The sequence below is a fragment of the Rana temporaria genome, chromosome 4, assembly GCF_905171775.1.
Source record: "Rana temporaria chromosome 4, aRanTem1.1, whole genome shotgun sequence".
Lineage (NCBI taxonomy): Eukaryota > Metazoa > Chordata > Amphibia > Anura > Ranidae > Rana > Rana temporaria.
In genome coordinates this window covers 203,972,506-203,996,789 of record NC_053492.1, presented here as the reverse complement: position 1 = coordinate 203,996,789, position 24,284 = coordinate 203,972,506, and the positions used below count along the sequence as shown (strand labels likewise).

Genomic DNA, 24,284 nt, shown 5'->3' with positions numbered 1-24,284 from the left:
ATGCCTCCAATAGACTCTCCCAACCCCCTCCCCATGAGATTGTGTGCTGGCTAATAAAAATACATCTTACTGCAGCAGCCACGCTATATTCCGTAAGGTCTTTGTGTTTTGCTGTTCTAATATACAACTATATCCTGAGTGGTCTGTCACGATTTAAAAAAAAAAAACCTTTTGCCGGTTTTGTGTGTGGTTTTTTTTTTTTTTTTTTTTATATATTACAGTCCAATTTTTCTGTAAATATCTCAAAAAGACACCTTTAATGGCCTCCAACCAACAAGTATTGATTTTTTTTTTTTTTTTTTTCCTGTGCTTACAGCTTTACCTAAAATGGGCAAGATAAAACTCAATGTTTTAGCTACTTTGGGGGAAAATAATTAGTCCAGCATTTGCATCCATAGACACTAAATGCTGGCTCACATCATTGGATTTGATTGACAGCAGCAGGAGCCAATGGCTGTGCTGCTATCTATCCAATCAAGAGCCAAGACAACAGGCAGAGAGTGAGCATGTCTCTGGTGTGGGAATTGCGGGGCTCAGGTAAAATGGGGGGCCTAGGGGGCTGCTGAGTGACAGAAGTTTTTTCACCTTCATGCATAGGATACATTAAAGGGGTTGCAAAGGTTCGTGTTTTTTCACCTTCATGCATCCTATGCCCTAAGGTGAAAAAACGCCTTGCTGTCATGGGCCTCCCATTTTACTTACCTGAGCCCGTTCACCTGATGTGCGCATCCCCCGTCATCATCTTCTCCACTGAGCCTGGTGGCTGTTGATTGGATAGATTGATCGCAGTGCAGCCATTGGCTCCCGCTTCTGTTAATCACATCCGTGCCGGAGATCGAGACCAAGTCATACAGTTGGTGTCTATGGACGCCAACTGTATGACACAGGAGCACGCCGGCAAGTTAACCCTCTTGAGAGAGAGCTTCCCAGGGGGAGTTGGCTTTAGCGGGGAGGAGCTTAGACAGCCGCTTTGGGACCCTAGAACGGCAGGATCCGGGCCACTCTGTGCAAAACGATCTGCACAGTGGAGGCAAGTATAACATGATTTTTTGATTTTTTTTTTTTTTTAACAACGTACCTATACAATCACTAAAAAAAAACACAACCCCTTTAAGGATTTAGAGAACAGTGTACCAAAATCCCTCCTGAGATGTATGCAAACCTGGTCACTACTGCAAGAAACATCTTACCACTGCTTGCCAACCACAGTTTCTCAACCAAGTACTAAGTCATGTTTTGCTTGGGGATCAAATATGTATATTACTCGCTTTACTGCAACTTGATTTATAGCATTTTTTTTTTTTTTAATGGTTTTTTTTTTGGTTGGTTGCTATTCTCTATCATTTTAAAATACACCTATGATAAAATTATAGACCCTTTTAGTTCTTTGTAAGTGGGCAAATGTACAAAATCTGCAGGGGATCAAATAATAATTCCCCCACTGTATGTGTAGTCTGTAACAGACCTGAAATAACCATCTCCGTGTGAGCGGAAACCTTTCTATGGTTTCTAAATGCATGACTGTTTTGATCTCTAAACACAACCTAATAACAAAGTAGCCTCAGATTCAGAATCTGGCAGCACTGCCAGTATGCAAACCAGCAATTTCTTAAAGCAACCAGGCTTCTATTATACGCGGTCTGTGCTGCCCTGCTGAGAGAAACATGTATGTAACATTTACTGCTGCCTTGAAAAAAGATGGTTGCTTGACAGTTGTGCAGTTAAGGCCCCGTTTGCACCTGAGTGACGCTGCAGCATTTTTATTGGTGCGTTTTTAGAGCGCCACCAGTGATTTGGTTTCGAGAGTCCACATGGAAGGGATGCGATCTATCCCTCACTTGCCTGCGATTGATGGGTAGCTGACCCCAGTTCTATGGTCTCCCCTACTGTAGAACGCTATGGCCTTCCAAACCAGAATGGTCACACTTCCTGGTCCCTTTGATTATTTTACATATTTATCAGCGTAGAGCGTGATTGTGTTATAAAAGGTAAATCTATTTTCTAATATATTGGGTGGTTTTATTGAACTGAAAGTTGTGTGCCTTTTTAGCTACAAATAGATTTTCTCTAATGTACTCATTGGTTGTATTACACAAAGCTGTTTTTAAATATAGATAATTCAACAAACCAGGGGCACTGGAACATTTACTAGTAAGGGAACCAAACTGGAAGCTGCTTCATGAAATTCACATGAACATTTGAGAGCCTTAAAGTCACTAGATTGGAAGCGCTTAACCAAAATTGATATTGAATAACAAATACATGCCCAAAAAGTCCAGCCGTACATGGGCATACTTGTGTGTCAGGGCTATATTTCAGCTGCACAAGTGTTTCATGCAGCCATGTGCAGGCAGTCCCATTCATGTCAATTGGGATGTAGCAGTTGCACAAACACAGCTGCTGCTCCCAGTTTGACATTGGTGCAGACGGGTGACCCCCAACTCGCACTGTCTGCATTGAGGAAGATGCACCCATACACTTGTTATATTGGGAGCAGCAGCTGTGTCCGTGCAGCTATTGCTCCCCAATTGACATGAAAGGGACTGCCTACGCATGGATGCCCGGAACAGCTGTTCATCCTATGCAGGCAAAGCAAAATCCTCGCCCAGGCCTAATAGTCGGCAATCTCCTATACTGTAGGTGAATTGTACAAACTACTGAGCGTTTAAAAAACAAACAAATACTGGAGCAAGAAAATACAAATCTTAATGTTTCATCTGTTGCTGTGCCAATTTGAAAATGCTGTTGCTTGTAGCAGCCACTTTTGGTTTTAGCTATTTATTATTTGAATTAAATTGAGAAAAGCAATAAAGATTCTGATTGGTGCCATGTACAATATATCAACTTTCCTTTGCTTAGGGTTTCCCCTTGTATTCCTAACAGTCCTCTTTACTAGTTTTAACCAGTTATATCAGCCGGTTTGGTTCCTTTTCCATAAAACAAACATTTACAAGGCATGGGGTGTAGGAGTTGGCAAAGGAGCCTTCCCAGCCCCCCCCCCCCCCTGACATTCTGCACATAATTTGGCTGGGCTAGACAGCTGCTGCTGCTGCTTGGGATATAGGGTTATGTACAGACTAGCGGCAGTCATGGGTCCATACATTTTTGTCTGTATCCCGATATTTCCAGGGAATATGCACTGCATTGCAAAATATCATATTTATGTATCCCAGTTTAGTTGTAATTTCAAAACACTTTCACCTCGTAGTATATGCACGGCCTCATGCACACTGCACTTTTTTTGCAGCTGCTTCTATGGGTGTCGGGTGCCTTTTTTTTTTTTAAATATGTGTACACGCACAACCAATTTCCATGGCAAGAACCTTTTAGATGCAGGGGGGAAAAACCCTCCTGCTGGTGCATCCAGGAGCAGCAGAGTTTTGGCAGAAAAAAACACTGCTGAATGCTAGGCGCGTTTAGAACTCGAGTGTTAATGTCAATGGCCAGAGTATGTATTATATTCTGGCCAATGAAATGAATTGACACCCAAGCTCTTGATGCCTGTAAACACACCTGAATGCTTGTAAAAGCTTTTAGACGGTTTTACAAAAGTCAAGCCAAAACGCTTGCCAGCAGGGAAGGCTTCTAGGAGAGTTTCCAAAAAGTCCTGTGTGCACGAGGCCTTATATCCTTCATGCATGCATGCATGCATAAGCTATGACGAAAAGGCATCGTGGGTCTGACTATCAAATACTAAAAGTCTATTGTAATCCCTAATATTGTGACAGTGGTGGTAATGCCTCAAGATGATTGCTCCAGTTTCCTTTGTCATTGAGACTAGATAAAGAGTGCAGATTAGAATGAATTGGTAACTTCCATGTGTCTGGGTCCTATTGTGTTTTAATAGAATTCACAGAGTGTGTGTGGCGTGTGCTTTGTTTTCATTAGATCTGTAGAGTGTGCCAGTGTAAAAACACTGGTGAGATTCTTTTATCAATTTGGGTCCTATAACGCCATAAGAATGATTATGGCTCTAGTTTAGCCAATGGATAGGCCACCTTCACTAATATTTAGTATTTTCAGATAAAAATGAGTCCGTACAAATTAATGAGTGTCTGGTCAAACTGTGATGTAAACTGACTGACTACTACAGCATTAAACCGATATATAAATGCATGCCATACACAGTTCTTTATAAATGTGATCTATTGAATACTAGCACAAGTTTAGATTTAAAACCAGTATAGGTTTATTTGTCTTGCTAGTCTTTTTTACAAACGAACAATAATAATTTTACAACATATTGAACAGGCGGGGCCTGATAAAGTGGCTGTGCACTGTGTAATATCCTGCCCTGTTATCTTCTACTTGCTGTTATTTACATGAGAAGCCAGCATCTTTGCATGGACAGTTCGTACGATGGTAAACCCTGTATATAGATCCATAATAGTTCTAGTTGCAGAGATGAACAGTTTGCAGCCCTACAGCTGTTCTGCCACCATACTTTGTCAGCCATCTCTGCTTCAGTGTAAAACATTTGAATATCAAGTTGTGTACTGCAGATGAAAATGCTGTATGCCCTTGGAGAAAATTGTAGTTGCTAATGTAATTTGCACTACATCCTGAACATATTTGCCATTACTGGCCGCCTTTTTGAAACTTTTCTCTTTTTAGACCTCATCTTTCCAGACCCATTTAAGGCACCCTCCTTTTGAATTCTGTATTCTTTGAATCCCAATAATTCCATGTAAAAATAATTCAGTGAGCTCAATTCAATTACCTTTTTTCAAAGGTGCTTTCATAAATGCTTGTCTAGTCATTGCTAAGACATTCAGTGCAATTTTATAAATGGGTGGCCAGAGAGGACCTGATGTACACAGTAGCTTTTCATGTATATTACTTCATAAATGTACGAATGAAGCACTCTCAAAATATGAGCAGCTGATATACATCAGACTGGGCTTATTTACACATAGCTCACTTGCTCCTCAGTCTTTCCAGCTTCGTTTTCAGTGAGTAATAAGGTGTCAAGCAAAATGGCAGAGGACTCGAGCTGCGAGTTACGTAATCTTAGTGGACTTTGATACATGACTGGGTTCATCCCGTTTTTCATTCCATGTTTCATGATGAGTTTTGAATTTTCTGCCACAGAGTTCCGAAATGATATCCGACTAGAGCAGTTCCGTAGGATTTTTACTGAGTGCATACCCCGGAAATTACATGTGATGTAGCGCCCAAAGGCATCTCTGAAAGTCTTGTTAAATAGAGTGTAAACTAATGGGTTGACCCCGGAAGAAATGTACCCAATCCAGACAAATATTTCCATTAGCATCTTGATAACTTCGGGGTCACAGTCATTTGGATCACAGAGGACTGAGGCCACATTGGTAATGAAAAAAGGACACCACATAAAAACAAACAAGAAAAACACTATGCCCAAGACCTTCGAAGCTCTTTGTTCATTTGTAATGGTCTGCATAGACTTCTTACCCACACTGGATAGCCTTCGTATGGGAAATTCATCACTGTTAATATGCAGTGGCCGGTCACGTCTTGGACCATCTAACATAGCAACTTTCTCTGGTGAAGAACCGGGAGTAATATCTCTCTGAAAGACCGTGGACACTGTGGACCAGGTAAGGCGCTGAGGGTGTTTGTTCTTGATTAGATATGCTTTTTTCTTCAGTAAGTGAATGGTCAGGAAGTAAATGACTACCATAATTGCAAATGGGATAAAAAATGCCGCCATTGATCCATAAATAATGAAGTACTTGAAGTGCTCAGTCCGAACAAGACATGTGGTGTTTGAGTTGAAGATGGTGTTGGGGTCAAGAAGACCTTTGATTGGGATAGGCACAGCAATGCCTGAAAGAAAACAAGATCATTTTACTTTTCAAGTAAACTTTAATCATCTTTAAGTGCTCCCCCGAAGGGGGACCATGTTTTTAATGTATTCAAGCCTACAAGATATTTTTTTTTTTTTTTTTAAGGCAGACAGAATTTAGTGTGGGTGGGTTTTTATTTTTCAGCAACAACTGCAACATTATAACCGTAAAACACATGGTTTTGTTGCCCGTTCGTTGCATCTTTCTGAAAATTTGATTTCCTGTCCTGCCGTACAGCTGCTGCTTACTGATTACCAAAGCTTTATCATGCAAGACCCAAGTAATCTGATCATTACGTACTGTAAGCTATTTCAGGCCAGAATAAATTAAAGGAAAGTGTTTCTGATCCCGTTCTGTAGGGAAGCATGAGGATAGTTTTTCAGGATGTCCCAGTTATGCAGGGCACCTCCACAGCTGCAGGATTCAGAGAGGATCAGCAGGTTGTCATAGCTTCTCTAACTAGCAGAGGCTGTTGCCAGTTAGTCTACTTGCCTGGGATTAGGAGCGGAGGTATGACATTTGTATAACCTCTGGTTGTGCATACTAGGAGAAAATCTTTTCATAAGGTAGCAAATATATCATATGTGTGTATAACTTGCATTATCTAACCTCCTGGTATTGTTCTCTTTATGATCTTCTTTTTTTGTAAAGTAAAGCAAGCTCTGTTTTATGCCTGTAGGTAGATTGAGTAATACCAATTTAAGCCAGGTCTCTTGCTAAAAGCACAAGGGGATTGAAAGCTTAATTTATTAAAACATACTTGTTACCGAATAACACTTAATTATTGTTAAAGTCCTCTTTTCATGGATAAGTATTAAACGTAGGCCAGCAATGGTAGACCCTGTACTTTTACCATGATGTGTTTTCTTTAAATGTTTGCTTTCAAAGCAATTATACAGCCCCCAATTTTTTTTTTAAGTCACCTGTAAGGCAAAAGGCATAATGAACTAGTATGCACCGCATACTAGCTCATTATGCAATATTTGCCTTTAGGGCCGAAACAACTAATCGATTAATCGACAACTAATTGATTATGAAAATTGTAATCTATTCATTTCATAATCTATTTAACCACTAGCCGACCGTGCACCGCCGTTCTACGTCGGCTCGGCTGGGCGAGAGCACGTAGTATAACGTCCTCTCTCTCAGCCGCCACTAGGGGCGCGCGCGCGCCCCCCGCTCGCCCCCGACTCCCGTGCGTGTGCCCGGCGGGCGCGATCCCCGCAGGGCACACGCGATCGCTCGGTACAGAGCGGGGACCGGGAGCTGTGTGTGTAAACACACAGCTCTCGGTCCTGTCAATGCTGATCTCCTGTTCATACAATGTATGAACAGAGGATCAGTGTTTCCCCTAGTGAGGCCACCCCCCCCCCCCACAGTAAGAACACACCCAGGCATACTTAACCCCTTCCCTGCCAGTGGCATTTTTATAGTAATCCAATGCATTTTTATAGCACTGATCGCTATAAAAATGCCAATGGTCCCAAAAATGTGTCAAGTGTCCGAAGTGTCCGCCATAATGTCGCAATACCGAAAAAAATCGCTGATCGCCGCCATTACTAGTAAAAAATATATATTAATAAAAATGCCATAAAAATACCGCAAAAAATAAAAAATGCAGAGGTGATCAAATACCACCAAAAGAAAGCTCTATTTGTGGGAAAAAAAGGACGCCAATTTTGTTTGGGAGCCACGTCGCACGACCGCGCAATTGTCTGTTAAAGCGACGCAGTCCCGAATCGCAAAAAGTACTCTGGTCTTTGGGCAGCAATATGGTCCGGGGGGTAAGTGATTAATCGGCCAGTAACATAATGGGGTTAAAAAAAAAAAAAAATTAGCCCTTTATAGTACAAAAAAACAAATCGCTACTGTAAATATTTACTTTCACTGTCCCACAGTAAAAAAAAAAAAAATGAACCCCTTCCAGTAGCGATTATTTGTTTTTTTTTTTTTTTTTTTTTTTACCCCATTATGTTTCTAAACCTCTCAGGCCGGGGTTCACACCTCTGTTTTTGGCAGAAACACACCAGTTCATTTGCATGCTTTTCTATTGGACACGTTCATGTTTTTTTTTTTTTTTTTTCCCAGCTGCTGCGTATTTGGAGTCTGTGTCCGTTCAGCTTATGCAGAATGGACACAGCATACTTACCTCTTTGGACAGCCAGGTTTAGGGCCCTTTCACACGACCGCGACTTCAAAGTCCCGCTATTTTACAGCCACGATTTCAGGGAATGCCTGTGTAAACTTGAGGTCTATGGACCTCAACTCGCATCAGTCGGACCAATGTAGTACAGGGACTTTTAAGTCGGTGCGACTTGAATTCGCACAGATATGAATGGTACGCATTGAAAATCATGGGGTGCGACTTGTCATGCCAATTTGCAGTCCCAAGTCGCAGGACAAATTGCACAAGTGTGAAAGCGGCCTAAATAGGACTGCCTGTCTAACATCCTACTGTCATCCGATAGATGGGGAAGAGAATCCCCAAAATCTGTCTGATTTTAGCGAATGGGATCGGATGTGGTTGGGTGTCAACAGACACGTCGGTTTACATCCGCTGCTCCATGAAGGGCATTGGATGGTCCGATTCGGTCCGCCTACAAAATTGACAGGCAGACCTGATCGGAAAATCAATGTGTAAGTGGCCTAAATGTTTTTGTATGCTAAAATCTGCAGTTTTACATTTACTAAACTGTTGGATAAAAATACAAGTTTCTCATACAGCTCGCTAGTATTATAGGTACCTAAGGGTTGCAGTGGAATTGCATGAAACGGGCATGTTGGCTTGCTTAGTTTATACAGATACTGCACACTTGTGTTCCCCCCCCCCCCTAAGTCCTCATGCACAATTGGATGTTATAAAAATGGCAGTATTGTTGGCTATAGAATGCCTTTGTTTTGTATTCGTGTTTTGTTTTTTTTGGAGGTTTTGCTACGTTTGCGTTTTAAAGCAAAACTAACACTCCCACAAAAGCTTGAGGCTCAAAAATGTGTTTAAACGATTGATAGCCACGTTTTTCAGCATTGGAAAGTTTTTCCAGCTGAAAAACTCTTCTTCAATCGCAGTAGTTCTTTTGGTTTGTTTTTTTTTCAGCCTGAAAACGCCCCTACCAATAAACAGTCTGTGTGCCATGGACACACAGGATAACATGCTGGGGCGTTTACTGGCTGTGGAAAAAAATGACTGATGCCAAATACAGCTGTTGTATTTGTCCTTGTGATCATCCTCTCCAACACAGAATGTGGTGGGAAATTCAAAATGTTTTAGTTGTCGCAGAAACGGGAGATGAATGGTGGAACCTTTTTGCGACACTAAGAAGAGATATTCCGTTGCTTTAAAGCTAATCTCATCTTGCTTCCTGGAAGTGAAGGGAAATCTCTTGAATGATCTGCAAATTGATAGGCCTTTGCTGTTACTGTTGCTAAGCAATTGTAGATGCCTAGGCATGGATGGAAGGAAGACAGGGTTCTATAACCTGTCATGGCATATAGTAATTGAAGAGACCAATTTCTTGTGTATTTTACGTCATTAGAGCAATAAGAAGACTGAGATATTGGTTCTACTTACATGCTGATATCAACCACACCGCTGCAATTTTTAGAAGCGTTTTTGCTCTGGTGTTGAATTGACTGGCTTGGATAGGTTTTTTGATGGCAATGTACCGGTCCAAAGATATGGCGCAAAGGTGTATAATTGATGCCGTGGAAAACAGGACATCTAAAAATAGCCAAATGGCACACAGGCACTGCGGTAGAGGCCAGACAGGTTCTGAAATAGACAGATAACAGACATTTTTTTGTCAAAAGCCACTAATCCATATAACAAATTCCTTGCTGGTGACGAAGTAAAAATAAAATATGTATAAGGTCGAAGTACTTGACTGTATAAAAGGCAGTTCAACACCTACAGTTATAGTGGAACTTCAGCCAAAGATCATAAAATAGGAAAATACCCCATTTAAAATATAAAATCCAGCTTTTGTTGCAATATTCGCCGTCAAACCAGAGATTTCCCCCTGCAATTTTTTTTCCCCGCCCTACTGCTAGATGTCTTTAATCTGATGGCCAGTATCATTCAATCCACTTATTCTGGACCCACTCCAGCATGTGACTGAACGGTAACATGCTTTTTTCGGCACATAAACTGGCTCCTTGTGCTGCTTCTTTTCACACATTCCAACCTTGCTGTGCAGGGACAGCATGATGCTGATTTCCAGGTCAGATTCAGGTATCTGCACCTCTTGCAGGTCAGGCTAGAGTTCAGCTTTACAATAATGTTAATTTAAGGTGTTTAGTAAAACTTGATAGATTTCAGTGAACTGAAATAAACATTTTACACATCTGTACATGAGAAGATTGATCAGTAGCTGGTTAATATTTATCCCAGCTATAGCTGGTAGTCTAGGGATATGGCTCATTGCCTTTAAATCTCCCACCATTGCCACTACAGTTATATTTTGCTGTAAGCATGTTGGGGTGGTCTAGTTTGTTTTTTCCTCAGATTTAAAAGTTTTGTAGTAAACCCGCTCCAAAAAAAGAAGAAAAAAAAAACACCCTGCAAGGCAAAGGCATAATGAAATGAGTTAATATGTAACGCATACTAGCTCATTGTGAAATACTTGCCTCATAACGAAGACCCTGTATCGGACCCCTGTCCACGCCGAGGGAGCTGACATCTTGACCTCGGCATGTCTTCCGGGTTCTCGGCTCCGGCGCTGTGAGTGGCCGGAGCCGCAATGACGTCACTCATGCGCGGGAGTTTTCTTCCTGGCAAGGTCCGGCAACGCTGCTGAACCTTAAGCTGAGGGGATTTCAAAGCGCATGCACCGCTGACGTCAGCGGCTGCATGCATAGGGAATATCTCCTAAACCGTACAGGTTTAGGAGATATTAATAGGCTTACCTGTAGGTAAAAGTGTAAAATTTGGGTATACAACCGCATTAACATTACTTCTGTGTGAAGCCTCATGTTGCTAGACTTAGATCACTGGGCTGCATATTGGTTGCAGCAGTTATATTGCTGTCGAATTTAAAGAAGTAAGCCCTGATGGGGTTTACTTCCTCTGTCTCCCTGCAGAGGTAAAGCATAATGGGCTACTATGCATCGCAAAGTAGCCGATTATGTGACACTTACCTGCAGTAGAAGCCCGCAATGACAGTCTTCCTCCATGGCAGCGAGTGTCTATCTTCACCCCTCTTCTTCCGTGGGCCGCGAACTCCGGCTCTGTGACTGGCCGGAGTCGCGTGACGTCACTCCTACGCATGTGTGTGGGATCCGCCTTTAACTGCATGACCCCCGGCTTGAAACGGCACAATGTGCCCTTTCAAGACGGCGCATGCGCCGTTGAAGGCGTTGCTCGGGAAGATTTCAAATATCTATGAGACCGTGTAGATCTCGGAGCTATTGCAAGCACCTAGAGGTAAGCCTTAATCTAGGCTTACCTGTAGGTGTAACTTTTCCCCCGGGGGTTTACAACCACTTTAATACATTAAACCTCACAACCCTCTGAGTTTGTATGCAGTTCTAGGAACAAAATTGCAACTTTCATTTAAGGTTTCTTGCATATATATTTTCTTTTTATTCCCTTTATTGAATTCTTGCATTTGGCGATGTGCCTATGGAATACAACATTTACAATGATTAGCTGATTATGTCTGTCTTTGTAAATATACTGTAAAAAAAAAAAAAAAAGAGAGGCCAGGATTAACATTTTTTGCTGGTTCAGCAGGGGCTGGCCTAATTTCAAACCATGTATGGGCACTGTGGTTGTACTACAGTTCAATTGACGTCTGTATAGCTGCCCTGTCTGATTTTAAGCAGTTACTATACAAACAGACCTTTTTATACCAAGTGTCAAATACAAGGCCCACAGGCCAAATCCAGCTTTCCAGGCTATTTCATGTGGCCCTTATACCCAGGGGGAGGGGTAGAAGTAATGTTGGCCTGTGAAAGAGAGCTGAATCTTGCACTCTGTGCTTAGCAAACCCCCTAATCTCTGCACTCTGTATGTAGCGCACTCTGTACACAGCACACCCCTGAACACTGCAAATAATGCACTCTTGGTATTTATTGCCCCTTTAAGATTCTCCCACTGTTAGTGCAGTTTGGCCACATCCATCGTTCAGTGGGGGCTTGGTTAAGTTCCTTCACCTAGTCTCTGAGGAAAAAAAAGCCTTGGATATATTTTTGTAGTCTTGGATACAACCTGCCCTCTACAACCATAATGCTGATGTGGGCCACAATGAAATTGAATTTGACACTCCTGTTGTAGACACTTTGGAAGAGATGGTATTCTAATAGGATGCTGGCAGTGTAGAAGTGAGCGACGTGGCGTCGTTTTTTAACAAAACAAGAAAAACTCCAAAGTTGTGTTGCTATTGTGTTAAGTTTGGGGAAAACTGGTGTAGCCCAACGTTGAAGTTTAAAATGTCACTTGTGTCATCTTGAATACTGATTTTTGGAATACCGAGATTTTCCAGAAAACTTCAAACTGCCTCTTTACCAGAATGTTGCACCTATTTTCCTTTCCGAACCATTTTTCAGTGCTGTGATTGACAATTACTTGGTCATGCATTAGTGTACCCAGTTTAATATTATATAACTTTTGGGACAGTTTTTTCTTTGTGGTGTTGTGTTTTTTTATTTTATTTTTTTTGATGTAGTGGGATTTGTAGTTCACACAATTTGTCCCCCGTCCCGTGTGTGTGTGTGTGTGTGTGTGTGTGTGTGTGTATATGTGTGTATATGTATGTATGTGTGTATGTGTATGTATGTGTGTATATGTATATATATATATATATATATATATATATATATATATATATATATATATATATATATATATATATATATATATATATATATATATATATATATATATATATATATATATATATATATATATATATATATATAAATATAATATAATATAATTTTCTCGTTTTTGATATCGAAAAGGCAAAATCTGGCTAGAATATTTCTGCATATTGTCCAGCTCCAATCTGTGTAAACTTGAATGTTTATTGGGTTTAAGCAATCGGGTGATGTGTATTTTGTGTAATGAGGGAGGGTGTGCCCGACAGAAGGTAAACACTCTATATCTGGGATATGCAATTAGCGGACCTCCAGCTGTTGCAAAACTACAAGTTCCATCATGCCTCTGCCTCTGGGTGTCATGCTTGTGGCTGTCAGAGTCTTGCTATGCCTCATGGGACTTGTAGTTCAGCAACAGCTGGAGGTCCGCTAATTGCATATCCCTGCTCTATATTAAGGTGTGCATAATTGGGCAGCTTCTTTTTCTTAGGCAAATTGTGTGTATGTGTGTGTATATATATATATATATATATATATATATATATATATATATGTGTGTGTGTGTGTGTGTGTGTGTGTGTGTGTGTGTGTGTGTGTGTGTGTGTATATATATATATATATATATATATATATATATATATATATATATAATATATTGTGTGTGTGTGTGTTTTTATATGTAGCTATATATAATATATATGTGCCTTTAAATTGTCCTATCCGGTCACCATCTCCTATGGTTGTATTGGGTGCCAGATTTCGCTTTTAGATATCTATACACCTATATGATATATATCTAGAAAACTATTTTTTATATATTAAATATGTAGCTCTTTGCATGCCTCATTGTCCTATTCTGTATTGGGTACCAGTAACACTGTGTATTATTGGTGTTAACAGCTGATGATCTAACTGTACTTAAAGCATGGACAGCACCAGTGTCTACTACTGGGGTTCCAAGAAGAGCACCTCCATCTCCTTCCTTCCTTTCTAAGTTCTTCTCTTCAAGTTGTTAACATCAATCAAAAGACCAGTGGTGGTTCTGTGCATTTTTCCTTTTGATCTTCACTGTCTAATGACACAATCACAGGCATCTGTTCTATAAACAAGGACATTTGTAGATATACTGTTAGAATAACAGGTGCCCTGACTGGCCCTTAAACTGCAGTGGCTGTGAAAGAGGCCTGGAGGCTGCCATTGCTGATGTCCTTCTAAAAATGCCAGTTACCTGAGAGCATTACCAATCCTCTAATTTTACTGCATTTTCTGCCACTGACCTGGGTCACTTTTGTGTAGCAAATGACGTCATTGATCAGCTTAACAGCCAGACAACAGACTTTTTTCAGCAATGGCAACCTCCTGGGTTTCTCTGAGACTAGCTGTCCTGTGAACCAACTAATAATGTGTAGCTATGCTTTAGGGTATAGCTCTTACGTTATGTTCTTTTTTTGCCCACTGTAACAATTTATTTGTAGACTGTTTAATGTATGTATGGTTTATAGACTGTTTCCCCCCTTTGGTAATATTTAGATTTTTTTATTTTTTGTTTGGGTCTAAATTATGTGCATAATATAATAGAGACAGAATAAGCTGCAGGGCCTGAACAATTTGAAATGGAGTTGGCATATAGTATAAGAGCCTTGACAAAGCCTCCATAAATAGGAGGCAAATCTTGCCTTAGAAACCTAAGCTGCAGAGGAATAAAATTGTTTAGGATAACAAACCTGGCATCTTTTTATAGAATTGGGCTAATGACACTTCTATTGATTAAGATATGCCTGATAGAATAACAGTAGTTTGTTTATGGGTTCTCTTTAATTGCTTCTGCAATTTTTCCATCTTAGAATGAGGGATGCTTCCTCTGTGCATTTTCCTAAGCTGTGCACAGCTTCATCATTGAGGGCGAGCAGGACTTTTACTGAGAATGGGAAAATCCCATATCGGAACATAAATATTTTTCTTTGTATTGGATAAAACATAATCTGGATTACTTTTATTTTTGGGAATAACCATTTTACCACAAAGATTTTTATATTTTCCTATAACCATTTTGGATTTATTTTAAAGACGTAAGCTCACGGATGCTCTCTTCCTGTTGAAATTGTGGCTTTGTGTAAAGCATTAGCACATTTTGTTAATTTCATATCTTAAATGCTGTGGAATAAGTGTTCACAGCAGTATGCAGTGGCAAAAAAGGCTACAGAGTTCTAGCAGCTTGTTCTCGGCATGTGTATATAAACACGCATGAGATTTGTATATGAAGTGCTATACTATTTTCTCAGTTCTGTCCTTCCCCACACTGCACATGACAATTTATGGTGGAATAGTATAAATAAAGTCTGATAATGCAGCACTTTTTTTTAAGCACTTTTGAAGTCTTGAGTAGACTTGAGCATTGTATAGGTTGGCTGTGAACATATATTTTAAGACGCCAGGGATTGCTAAATGTTTTATCATGAGCGGTGATCACTGCTTCTTTAGAACATCTTGATACAAAGATTTATAATTCTATACAAATGATAATTTTTGTATTTTTTTTAAGATGACCCATTTCAGAATCTGAAACTGCCTGCAGTACTTCCAAGGATTAATGTGTTTTATTTGAAAAAAAATATATATATAATATCGGTCTACGTAAAATTATCTGAAAATGTTCTCATCGTGAACATTTTTTTACATTGAATTTTGGGGACATCGCCTCCAAAAATTAAGTTTACCAAACACCTGAGAGGTCACTACAGGAACAGTGGTGTTCTTCTTTACCTAGGTGTTTTATGTTGCAGCGTTGTCTATTGAATATTTTTCTTGTATTCTACCAAAAATCTTTTTTATTTTTTTATTTTGTCTATCGTGCCATTGTTCAGGTGTTCCAAAATTATGCAATTTTCAATTAGAATTAATGTTCTAACCTAACCACGTGGAGAGCCAAAACATTGGTTTTGGGAATCCTTTGAGTCCTAAACCTCTCCTTGTGGTGCACTTTATACTATATACACTTTAATGGTTTCCAACATCTGAGACCAGGTTAATATGACTACAGTAAGTGTACATGTGTGTTCACTGATTATTTTCTAACTGTTCAGTTACATTTTATTACCTGGGTTGCTTATTATTTTTAATTGTGCTGTTTATTTGCCTGTAACAAGGATGTATAAACTCTGTTATTACCAACTTGGAAAGATATAGCAGTGATAGCGGTTAAGGGGGAGCTCGAGCAATTTTCCCATAATTTGTGTGCTCTCTAGTCTAAAGCATAAATTGGACTAATGAAATCTTGAAATTAGGACATTATTTTGTATCGTGACCCATAGCAGCAACCGTCTATATTTTGCTAGATGTAAGTAGCATAATAACATAGTACTTACGGAACATAATGGTGAGAAGTGCAATAGGCATCACAAATATCCCAACCAGCAGATCTGCCACAGCCAGTGACATAAGAAAGTAGTTAGTGGCGTTTTGTAGTTTCTTCTCCAGTGATATTGCCAAGATTACAAGGATGTTGCCACCTATTGTAGGAATAATAACCATAAGTGTCAGAAGTGCCAGCCAGCACTTTGATTCTTTCACTGGCCCGATACTGTTTAGGAAACTGCCATTGTTAGACGAGTTAAGTTCTGGCATTTTGTGCCAGAGAGTAAAGTCAGGAGGTCCTCCAGATAAATGGCGATATGTCAAAATGGCTTCTTCCATGTCTCTTCTACCATTTCACCTAGGCAAGCTATAGCATTGCTATGCTTCCATAAATTGTATCCATTTTCTATATTCCAAAAATAACCATACTGTTCCTGACATCTGTGTTAAGCCTTGGTTGCGTATGAGACACCAGAATCCTTAAACATATTAAAGTGAGTATATGAGATTTTTGGTAAAAACCCTCTTTACATCTATCAGTTGGTTGATATTCCACTTGTGTCCTCCTTTATTTCCCAGCCTTCAGCATCCTTTCATGTTCCACAGAAAGACCGAATTTATTTTGTTTGTGGGAGGTGTTTCTTTAACCCTTCCTTTGCCGGAGATGTTGCCAAGATGGTCTAATCTGTGTCCGAATTTGTCTTTCCTTCCTGAGTCCATCTAGACAAGACAGAAGAAAACATGTTAGTTTATCTCGTTAATATTTAAAATGCCCATGGTACTTTGTTTTTAATATCTCTTAAATACCATGCTCTGCCCTAGTAATGAGGCAGAAGAGGGATTTGCTTTATTTAAACCCATCTGTTTTGATCAAGCTTGCCGATATAGCTGACTGACTCTTCTCTACCCCCCCCCCCCTTTCAGAATGGATATTATCTACGGGTAACCTAACCTTGCTTAAAGCTTTAACTCTTGATTTTTGGTGGCAGGGTACAATTTCCAAGGTTGATTTGTGACTGAGCTGGTCCATCCATACACATCCTACACCTTGAGGCTGTTTTTTTTAAGATTTAGAACATTTTCACGCAAGATTCACTTAAATAACTCGTTCATTTACATTTGTTTGCCCTCTGGAATTGGTTGCCATACCATTTTGTGTTGTGTTAGATTGCAAAATGCCTGGGTATGACCAATAGGCTTTGTTTTTGTTTTTTTAACTACATCTTTTAAGTTCAATAAAGAATTTTAGAGGAAAAAAAATATTTCTTCATGTACAGAGGAAGAAGAAAAAATTGCTTTTTAAATGATTGGATAATTGAAGTTTCTCTTCACTCATCTCCTTTTAGTTAGCCTATCTGAAGGACTACAGAATACCTTATATGTTCTAACATGATTGTTACATGTAAAGATACAATTTATTTTCATTGAAAATTTTAGATGACAGTACGTACAAATGTATGGTCGATTTTCTGGAGACATAGCTACTAAATCTAGGCTCCTTTTGGAAGTTGACATGTTTGTGTGTGTGTGTGTGTGTGTATATATATGTGTGTGTGTGTGTGTGTGTGTGTGTGTATATATATATATATATATATATATATATATATATATATATATATATATATATATAATTTTTAAAGTTTCCTTTCTGGTTAATTAAGCTCTGCATAGTCTTTGTTCCGAACTCACTACTTTATATTGCACAGACAGTGTAAAGATATCCATCTGTTGTCGAGTGGATTCCAAACGCCAAACTAATGCATGCAGTTACGTATTTAGCTACATATTCAATTTTCCTACTCCATTATTGTGAGGAGTGCTGCTAAACAATGAAATGGAAATGTGGATATAAGGGGTAATTGGTGATTGCGCAAGTGTAATTGGTGTTCCTTATTTTTAAAAGATCACTGGTCTTGGCACATGATGTACATTTTAGTTAACTTGTAATTTCACACATACATGTATGTTACTGAGTTATCTGTCTTCTATATACTGGAGAGGTTGCTGTCAGTTTTGTACAGCTAGTACTATAAGCACATGTCTGATTTCATACTCACCAGAACTGTACAGCTGTGAGAACTTTCTGTGATGGGATTGTTAGTTTCTTCTCATGCTCTTTTTTGTTTGCGCCCTCCTCTCAAAGTTTGAGTAGTCACATGTCACTTTTCTTCTATGCAGAGAGTTGATTGCAGTGCTCACACATGTACGTCCCCCCAGGGACTCATGGTCGTCCTTTTGTTAACGGCGGCGTGTGCCTAGTGTATGTACTCCCGAATTGATTCACTCCGCAAGAGAATCTAGTGGAGGTTGAGAGCTGGAGGTCAGCCAGAAGCCAGGCTTCTCTTGATTTCTTAACAACCCCCCCCTCTTCTTTCTTTCCCTGTAGTCCCTCCCCCTCAATCCAGCTGCATCCTTGGGGGCTTCACTACCACTTAGACAACAGACCCCCAACTTCAACACAACAATAGGAGGGAGATATTTGCCGCATGAAATTCTAGCTAGGAAAGATTATTACAAGATCCATTCAGCTAATTAAAAACATACATGCTTGTGCCATTTTAACAAATCCTTCTTTTTTTTTTTTTTTTTTTCTACTCTCGTTTCTGTTTTACCAACCCTCTGCTCCTGTTTTTTTTTTTTTTTTTTTTTTCTTGTATCCATAGAATATCCTCGATTGTTGGCTCGCAGTAAAGAAATTAGATTTCAGTTTTAGTAGTAGCAGTTTATCTCCGTACTGGTTAATGTATGCTGATGGTCAGTTCCTATGAATTATTAAGCCGGGAGTACGGGTTATGATATTACTGGGCTCGGCACATCTCAACCATATGAATCTGGCTGTGTCTGCACAGCCGAACAGAGCCTGGAGAATTTCACGTGCAGTTATTGTATACACAGAACAGGCCGTGCATATACCTCTCCAATGAAAATCAACTTTTCACTTTTGGAGCTGCACAGGCACTTCCCACACATTAACCCCTTGGTGAACTTTGTAATCCCCATCAAAATGTAAAACTTGTTCTGGACATTTTTCTGTTCATGCTTTATCAAATAGAGAGGGAAAGGACTTTTTTTTTTCTGGCACTCAGCCGTGCTGTAATTGCATTGGTGACCTGTATACATAGCACAGAGCTTTGTATAGTCCCCAAAAAAGAAATCTAGGGAAGTTCCTTTCTTTTTTGGGTCTTGAGTGTGCTCAGTGTAGCTCCATCTGATAAATCGCATACGGTTATGGTGTTTTGTCTTCCTGGGCTTACAAGATGACGTGCAATTATTCATGTATAGTAAAGAGGATGAACTGTGATTTATCAACCCTGGCTGAATACATTTTCATTTGGTGCAGTTTACATTTGCTTTTTTTTGTACTAAAGTAGTTTTCTTTTCTTTTAAAGTTGATCTAACCAACTGGATTTTTTTTTCTTTTTCTTTTGCACTGTTTTTCTGTTGCTGATCCTCCTGCACCTTTTTTCAGCCACCTCCTGTTTTACATGCATGCTCTCCAGTATTGGCACCTCATTGCTCCTAGATCAGCCTTTTTACCAGGGTGCCTTCTAAGTTCTTCAGAGGTGCCTTGGCAAAATGATTCCAAAATGACCAAAAATTGTGTACAGACCAGCTGGTGGATCAATATTGCTTTTTTGTTACTCAAAACCACGTTTTCATTGTGCAACATAACAACCTTGGGCACTAGGCAGGTCAGCCACTAGCATCCTAACAACCCCTGAAGTCACTAGTTTATAAGGAGGACATCAGGTGCCTGCATAGCATGCTTTAACGCTGTACTAGTGGTGCTTTTCGACCGCTAGCAGGACGCTTTTAACCCATGTTAGCAGCTGAATAAAGGGTTAAAAGCGTTTTGCAGGCGCTTCGGCAGCGGTGACCATTGATTCCAATTGCAGAGGCAGTGTACACACCGCTCCTCCACCGCCCGAAAGATACTGCTTGCAGAACTTTCTTAACATTCTGCAAGCGCACTGCCCCAGTGTGAAAGCACTCAGACACTCACTGGGGCTGCAGGGGCAGCGTTAAAGCACCTGAAAAATGCTTCAGTGTGAAAGGGGGTCTAAAATAAATGCACATATGTTTGCAGGTTAAAATAAAAAAGTGCCTTTATTTTTTCCTGGAGCTTGCAGAGCATCAGCAGATCGTAGGTGCAATGCTAGGATCCTGTAGAATTTCAGTATAGCTGTCTGCCCATACCACTTATATTGGGAGACAGCTACTGAAGAGAAGGAAGATCATTGAACTACGAGAGCGCTCACTAGCCCCCTCGTAGTTCATAGAGAACCACATGCTGTCTGCCACGGTGGAAGACGGTAATTGTAGTTAATCCATTCACAGATCTCTTTTCAATTGTGGGTGCGGGGAGAAAATCCCCCGCTTGCTGTGACAGTGGGGAATCAAAGGGACATAGGCAGGTGCTCTTTGGTAACATGTTGCATCCCTAAATAAGGGTGTAACATTACCAAAGGTGAACTTATCCTTTTAAAGCAGGGTATGAGCCCCAAGTGCAGTTGTAAGCACATCGGTTTACATACTAGAATGATAGGCGAAAGATGGTTGAATTTTATCTGAGCAGCTGATCATTTTCCTGCTCAACTAAGAAAAAGCAAGTAAAAAAAATGAAATGTTAGTTATGACTGTCTAATGTTGGCAATTTAAAAAAATCGATAGGCAAAAGTCTTAATTTTATCAAGGTAACTTCTACCTTGGATACCTATACTGTTGGCATTCTAGTTTTTCTTTTTTGGATATGTAACAGCTGCAGAGTACTCCAAATGGAAAAAGAAAATATGGACAGCCACACTCCAAAAAACCTTGATGGCTGTCTTTATTTAAAAAAGGAAAAATGCACTATAAGTCACAGCACACGGGAGTAAAACAGCTGACGCGTTTCGCACTGTAAATTGGTGCTTAATCGAGCATGCAGAGTGCTCCAGGCACAAGTCATCTCTTGCTACTTGTACTAAATGAGAACAGGTACAATTTTAATTCCCCCCCCCCCCTAAATAGCTTCCCTTTACCTTAGTGCAGTCCTCCTTCACTTACCTCATCCTTCCATTTTGCTTTTAAATGTCCTTATTTCTTCTGAGAAATCCTCACTTCCTGTTCTTTTGCCTGTAACTGCACACAGTAATGCTTTCTCCCTGGTGTGGCGTGTCTTGCTCGCCCTCTCCCTTGGACTACAGGAGAGTCAGAACGCTCTTTACGTTGCAGATAGAGAAAGGAGCTGTGTGTTTAGTGGGCTTCCTGACTCTCTTGTAGTCCAAGGGAGGGGGCAAGCACGACATTCCACACCAGGGAGAAAGCCTTGCATTACTGTGTTGAGTTACAGACAGAAGAACAGGAAGTGAGGATTTCTCAGAAGAAATAAGGACATTTAAAAGCAAAATGGGAGGATGAGGTAAGTGAAGGAGGACTGCACTAAGGTAAAGGAAACTATTTAGGGAAAAATATTGTACCTTTACAACCCCTTTAAAACATGACAGATCTACAAGAATACGGTCCATTAGCGGCAATCTGCAAGTTTAAGGTGTTAAAATGATTCCCAGCAGAGTAGTGCATGTTTTTCTGTGCATTCTTTGGCTCATTATATTTCACAAAAGTCTACATCGAGCATTTAGAGATCTATGTCCTGAAACATAGAACATTCTGCTCAAGTAATGAAAGCTGATGAACTTCTTTTGCAAATGGCAGATCATTTTACAAAATACACCTAGTAAAAAGTTTTACTTTCTTATACACAAGTTATGGTGTTGTAGTTGGAAATGGCTCCTAGGATTCAGTACAAAAACAAAGTCGGTGAAAAGATCTGTAAAACCTTTGCTTGGCTGGGATGCATTCTTTCCAATCTGATGATCTGTGATTATTTAGATAGGTGTTCTTAATCTTATGTTTAATTTTTAGGGATGATGGCTTGGCAGACATGGTATAGTTTGAGTCAACATTTAAAATATTTTTTTTTTTTTTTTTTCCCTTCAAAGATTTGTTTAAAATTGTCTTCTGAGTAATTTGTTGGCCTTCCTGAGTTTAATCGTCATAAGCCAAAAAGGTTCCACAACTTTTCTTTTATATGGTTAAAGTATTGCATGAAGGTATCGGCTCAGTAAGTTAAAGCGGGAGTTCACCCGAATTTTTTTTTTTTTTACATTAGATTGAGGCTCATTTTGTCAAGGGGAATCGGGTAGTTTTTTTAAAATCAAAGCTGTACTTACCGCCCAGTCCTGAAGACCATACCCGCAGATTCCGGGTATGGTCTTCGGGACTGGGCTTTCCTATTTGATTGACAGGCTTCCGACGGTCGCATACATCGCGTCACGAGTAGCCGAACGTCGGTGCAGCTCTATACGGCGCTTGCGCACCAACTTTCGGCTACTTTTCGGAAAATCGTGACGCGATGTATGCGACCGTCGGAAGCCTGTCAATCAAGTAGCAACGCCCAGTCCCGCAGCCCATCGCCGCTTCCGGGTAAGAAGATGCATCTCTAAAACGGTAAGTACTGCTTCGATTGTAAAAAAAAAACCACCCGATTCCCCTTGACAAAACGAGCCTCAATCTAATGTTAAAAAAAAAGGTTTTTGGGTGAACCTCCACTTTAAAAAGCTAGCATATACACACTTTCAAAGCAGTTTCCATTGTGAAAGCTTAAACTGGTTGTAACCCTAAAAAAAAAAAAAAACTTCTGTCTCTTTAACGCACAGTGCTTTTTCCATGTCCGTTGTCCCTTTCAATGTTGTACACTACCTGGCTGATCCTGCCTTTTCCTGTGTTCCCCTGTGTGTACTGACCACGCTTATGATGGCTGGAGAGCCCTGATAGCGTAGATTACATGCCTCCAATTATGCTGTGTATTCAGCAACTCTGCATCTCCCCTTCTCCCCCTCTTTCTCTCCCTGTCATTTCTGTAGTCTGTGTGTGTTGATCTCCTCTCCTTCCGCTTTGTTTGAGTATTCTACCTGGCGCTGCTCCTCCCCTTTTGGTAAAGTGGTTGTAGAGTAACATCTATTATATTCATTATACATTTAGCCTCTGTTTCAGAAACATATTCGGTACTAAGAGTTGAGTTTTTTAATAATAAAAAAAAAACAATACCTTTTCCTAGCTCTGTGTGGTCACAAGTCCTCCCTCTGCTAGCTTGCATACATCAGAGGGGAATCTCAGCCCCACCCACTGTACTCCTTGGATCAAAAAGAAGAGCAGAGAGAGGGCATGTGACCATACACCAGAGCTGGGCATAGAAGGTGTTTAGCTTTAAAAAAAAAAAAAAAAAACACTATTTAATATGTTCTTGGACCCCTTTCACACTGGAGCAATAAAAAATAGCACCTGAAAAACTCCTCCCCAGTGTGACAGCCTGAGTGCTTTCACACTGGGGCGGTGCGCTTGCAGGACGTTCAAACGATGCTTGCAGGATTTTTTTCTTGCGGTTGCTTGAGCGGTTAATACATCGCTCCTGCCGCTGAAATCAATGGGCACCACTGCCAAATTGCAGCGGCGCTTTGCAGACACTTTTAACCCTTTTTCGTCACTAGCGCTAAAACTAGCAGTGCTTTACTGTCAACGAGGCCAGCGCCTCAGTGTGAAAGTGGCCTTAGCCACAGAAAAGAGTACTGCGGGTGAAATCTCTGGATTGAAGGTGAATATTGCAGCAAAAGTGTTTATTATCTCTTTTAATAGGCTCCTTTTTTTGACTGGAGCTCTGCTATAAGTTACTTGGCTCCTTACCCACCCCCAAAATAAATTGTGTATTAAACTCAAATTAAAGGGAATTTTCAGCTTTTTGTCCCTTTTTTTTTAAATAGGCATGGATTCAATTTGGGGCAATAACAGAGGCATCTTTCAAATCATTGTGTTTCTACTGAGTATGTTTTTATACGGCTAGTAGAGACCCAACGGAGGATTTTTCCTTTTATCCCTTGACGAGTGCGGCGCTGATACTGTATATTTTTGTTGTACAGTTCTGAACACAAACACAATCAGTGCTCTAATAACGTGTGACATTATAGCAATCTGTCAGACCTCGAGTGGTAACGAGAGGGGCGTAACGTGCCCAGGAATCCAAGGGAATTGGTTAGAAAGTGTTGAAATGCTTCTTGAGAGACTCAAAGTGTAGTCTGTTACAGAAGTTAACTCCTATATACTTGGGATGGAATGTATGCATATCATCTATTTATATGTATATTTATACACCCTCTGAGAATGGTACCATGTTGGCGGTTTTTAAGTAAACTGATAAACATTCCACAGTGCATGCCCCTTTTCTCACATTATACTTGTACACATTCACTAGTGCAC

At 40.2% G+C, this 24,284-nt stretch overlaps 2 protein-coding genes across 2 annotated transcripts in view; one reads left to right on the top strand and one right to left on the bottom strand.

Annotated features, from left to right (window-relative positions):
• PSMD1 (proteasome 26S subunit, non-ATPase 1) overlaps positions 1-24,284 on the top strand; it is a 102,546-nt gene that overhangs the window by 53,511 nt on the left and 24,751 nt on the right. The window lies entirely within an intron of this gene.
• Positions 4,208-18,577, bottom strand: HTR2B (5-hydroxytryptamine receptor 2B). Its single transcript, XM_040349714.1, has 4 exons — positions 18,050-18,577; positions 16,004-16,712; positions 9,394-9,594; positions 4,208-5,805 (listed from the first exon to the last, which is right to left on the bottom strand). The coding sequence occupies exons 2-4, from the start codon at positions 16,329-16,331 to the stop codon at positions 4,907-4,909; spliced, it is 1,428 nt and encodes a 475-aa protein (XP_040205648.1). The 5' UTR covers positions 16,332-16,712; positions 18,050-18,577; the 3' UTR covers positions 4,208-4,906.

Bases quoted from the DNA above. Each gene is read 5' to 3' on its own strand.
- HTR2B (XM_040349714.1), bottom strand. From the start codon at position 16,331: ATGGAAGAAGCCATTTTGACATATCGCCATTTATCTGGAGGACCTCCT. The intron at 9,595-16,003 runs GTAAGTACTATG...TGTCTATTTCAG, and splicing joins ACTTCTCACCATTATGTTCC to AACCTGTCTGGCCTCTACCG. The intron at 5,806-9,393 runs GTAAGTAGAACC...GTTTTCTTTCAG, and splicing joins GGTGTGGTTGATATCAGCAT to GCATTGCTGTGCCTATCCCA.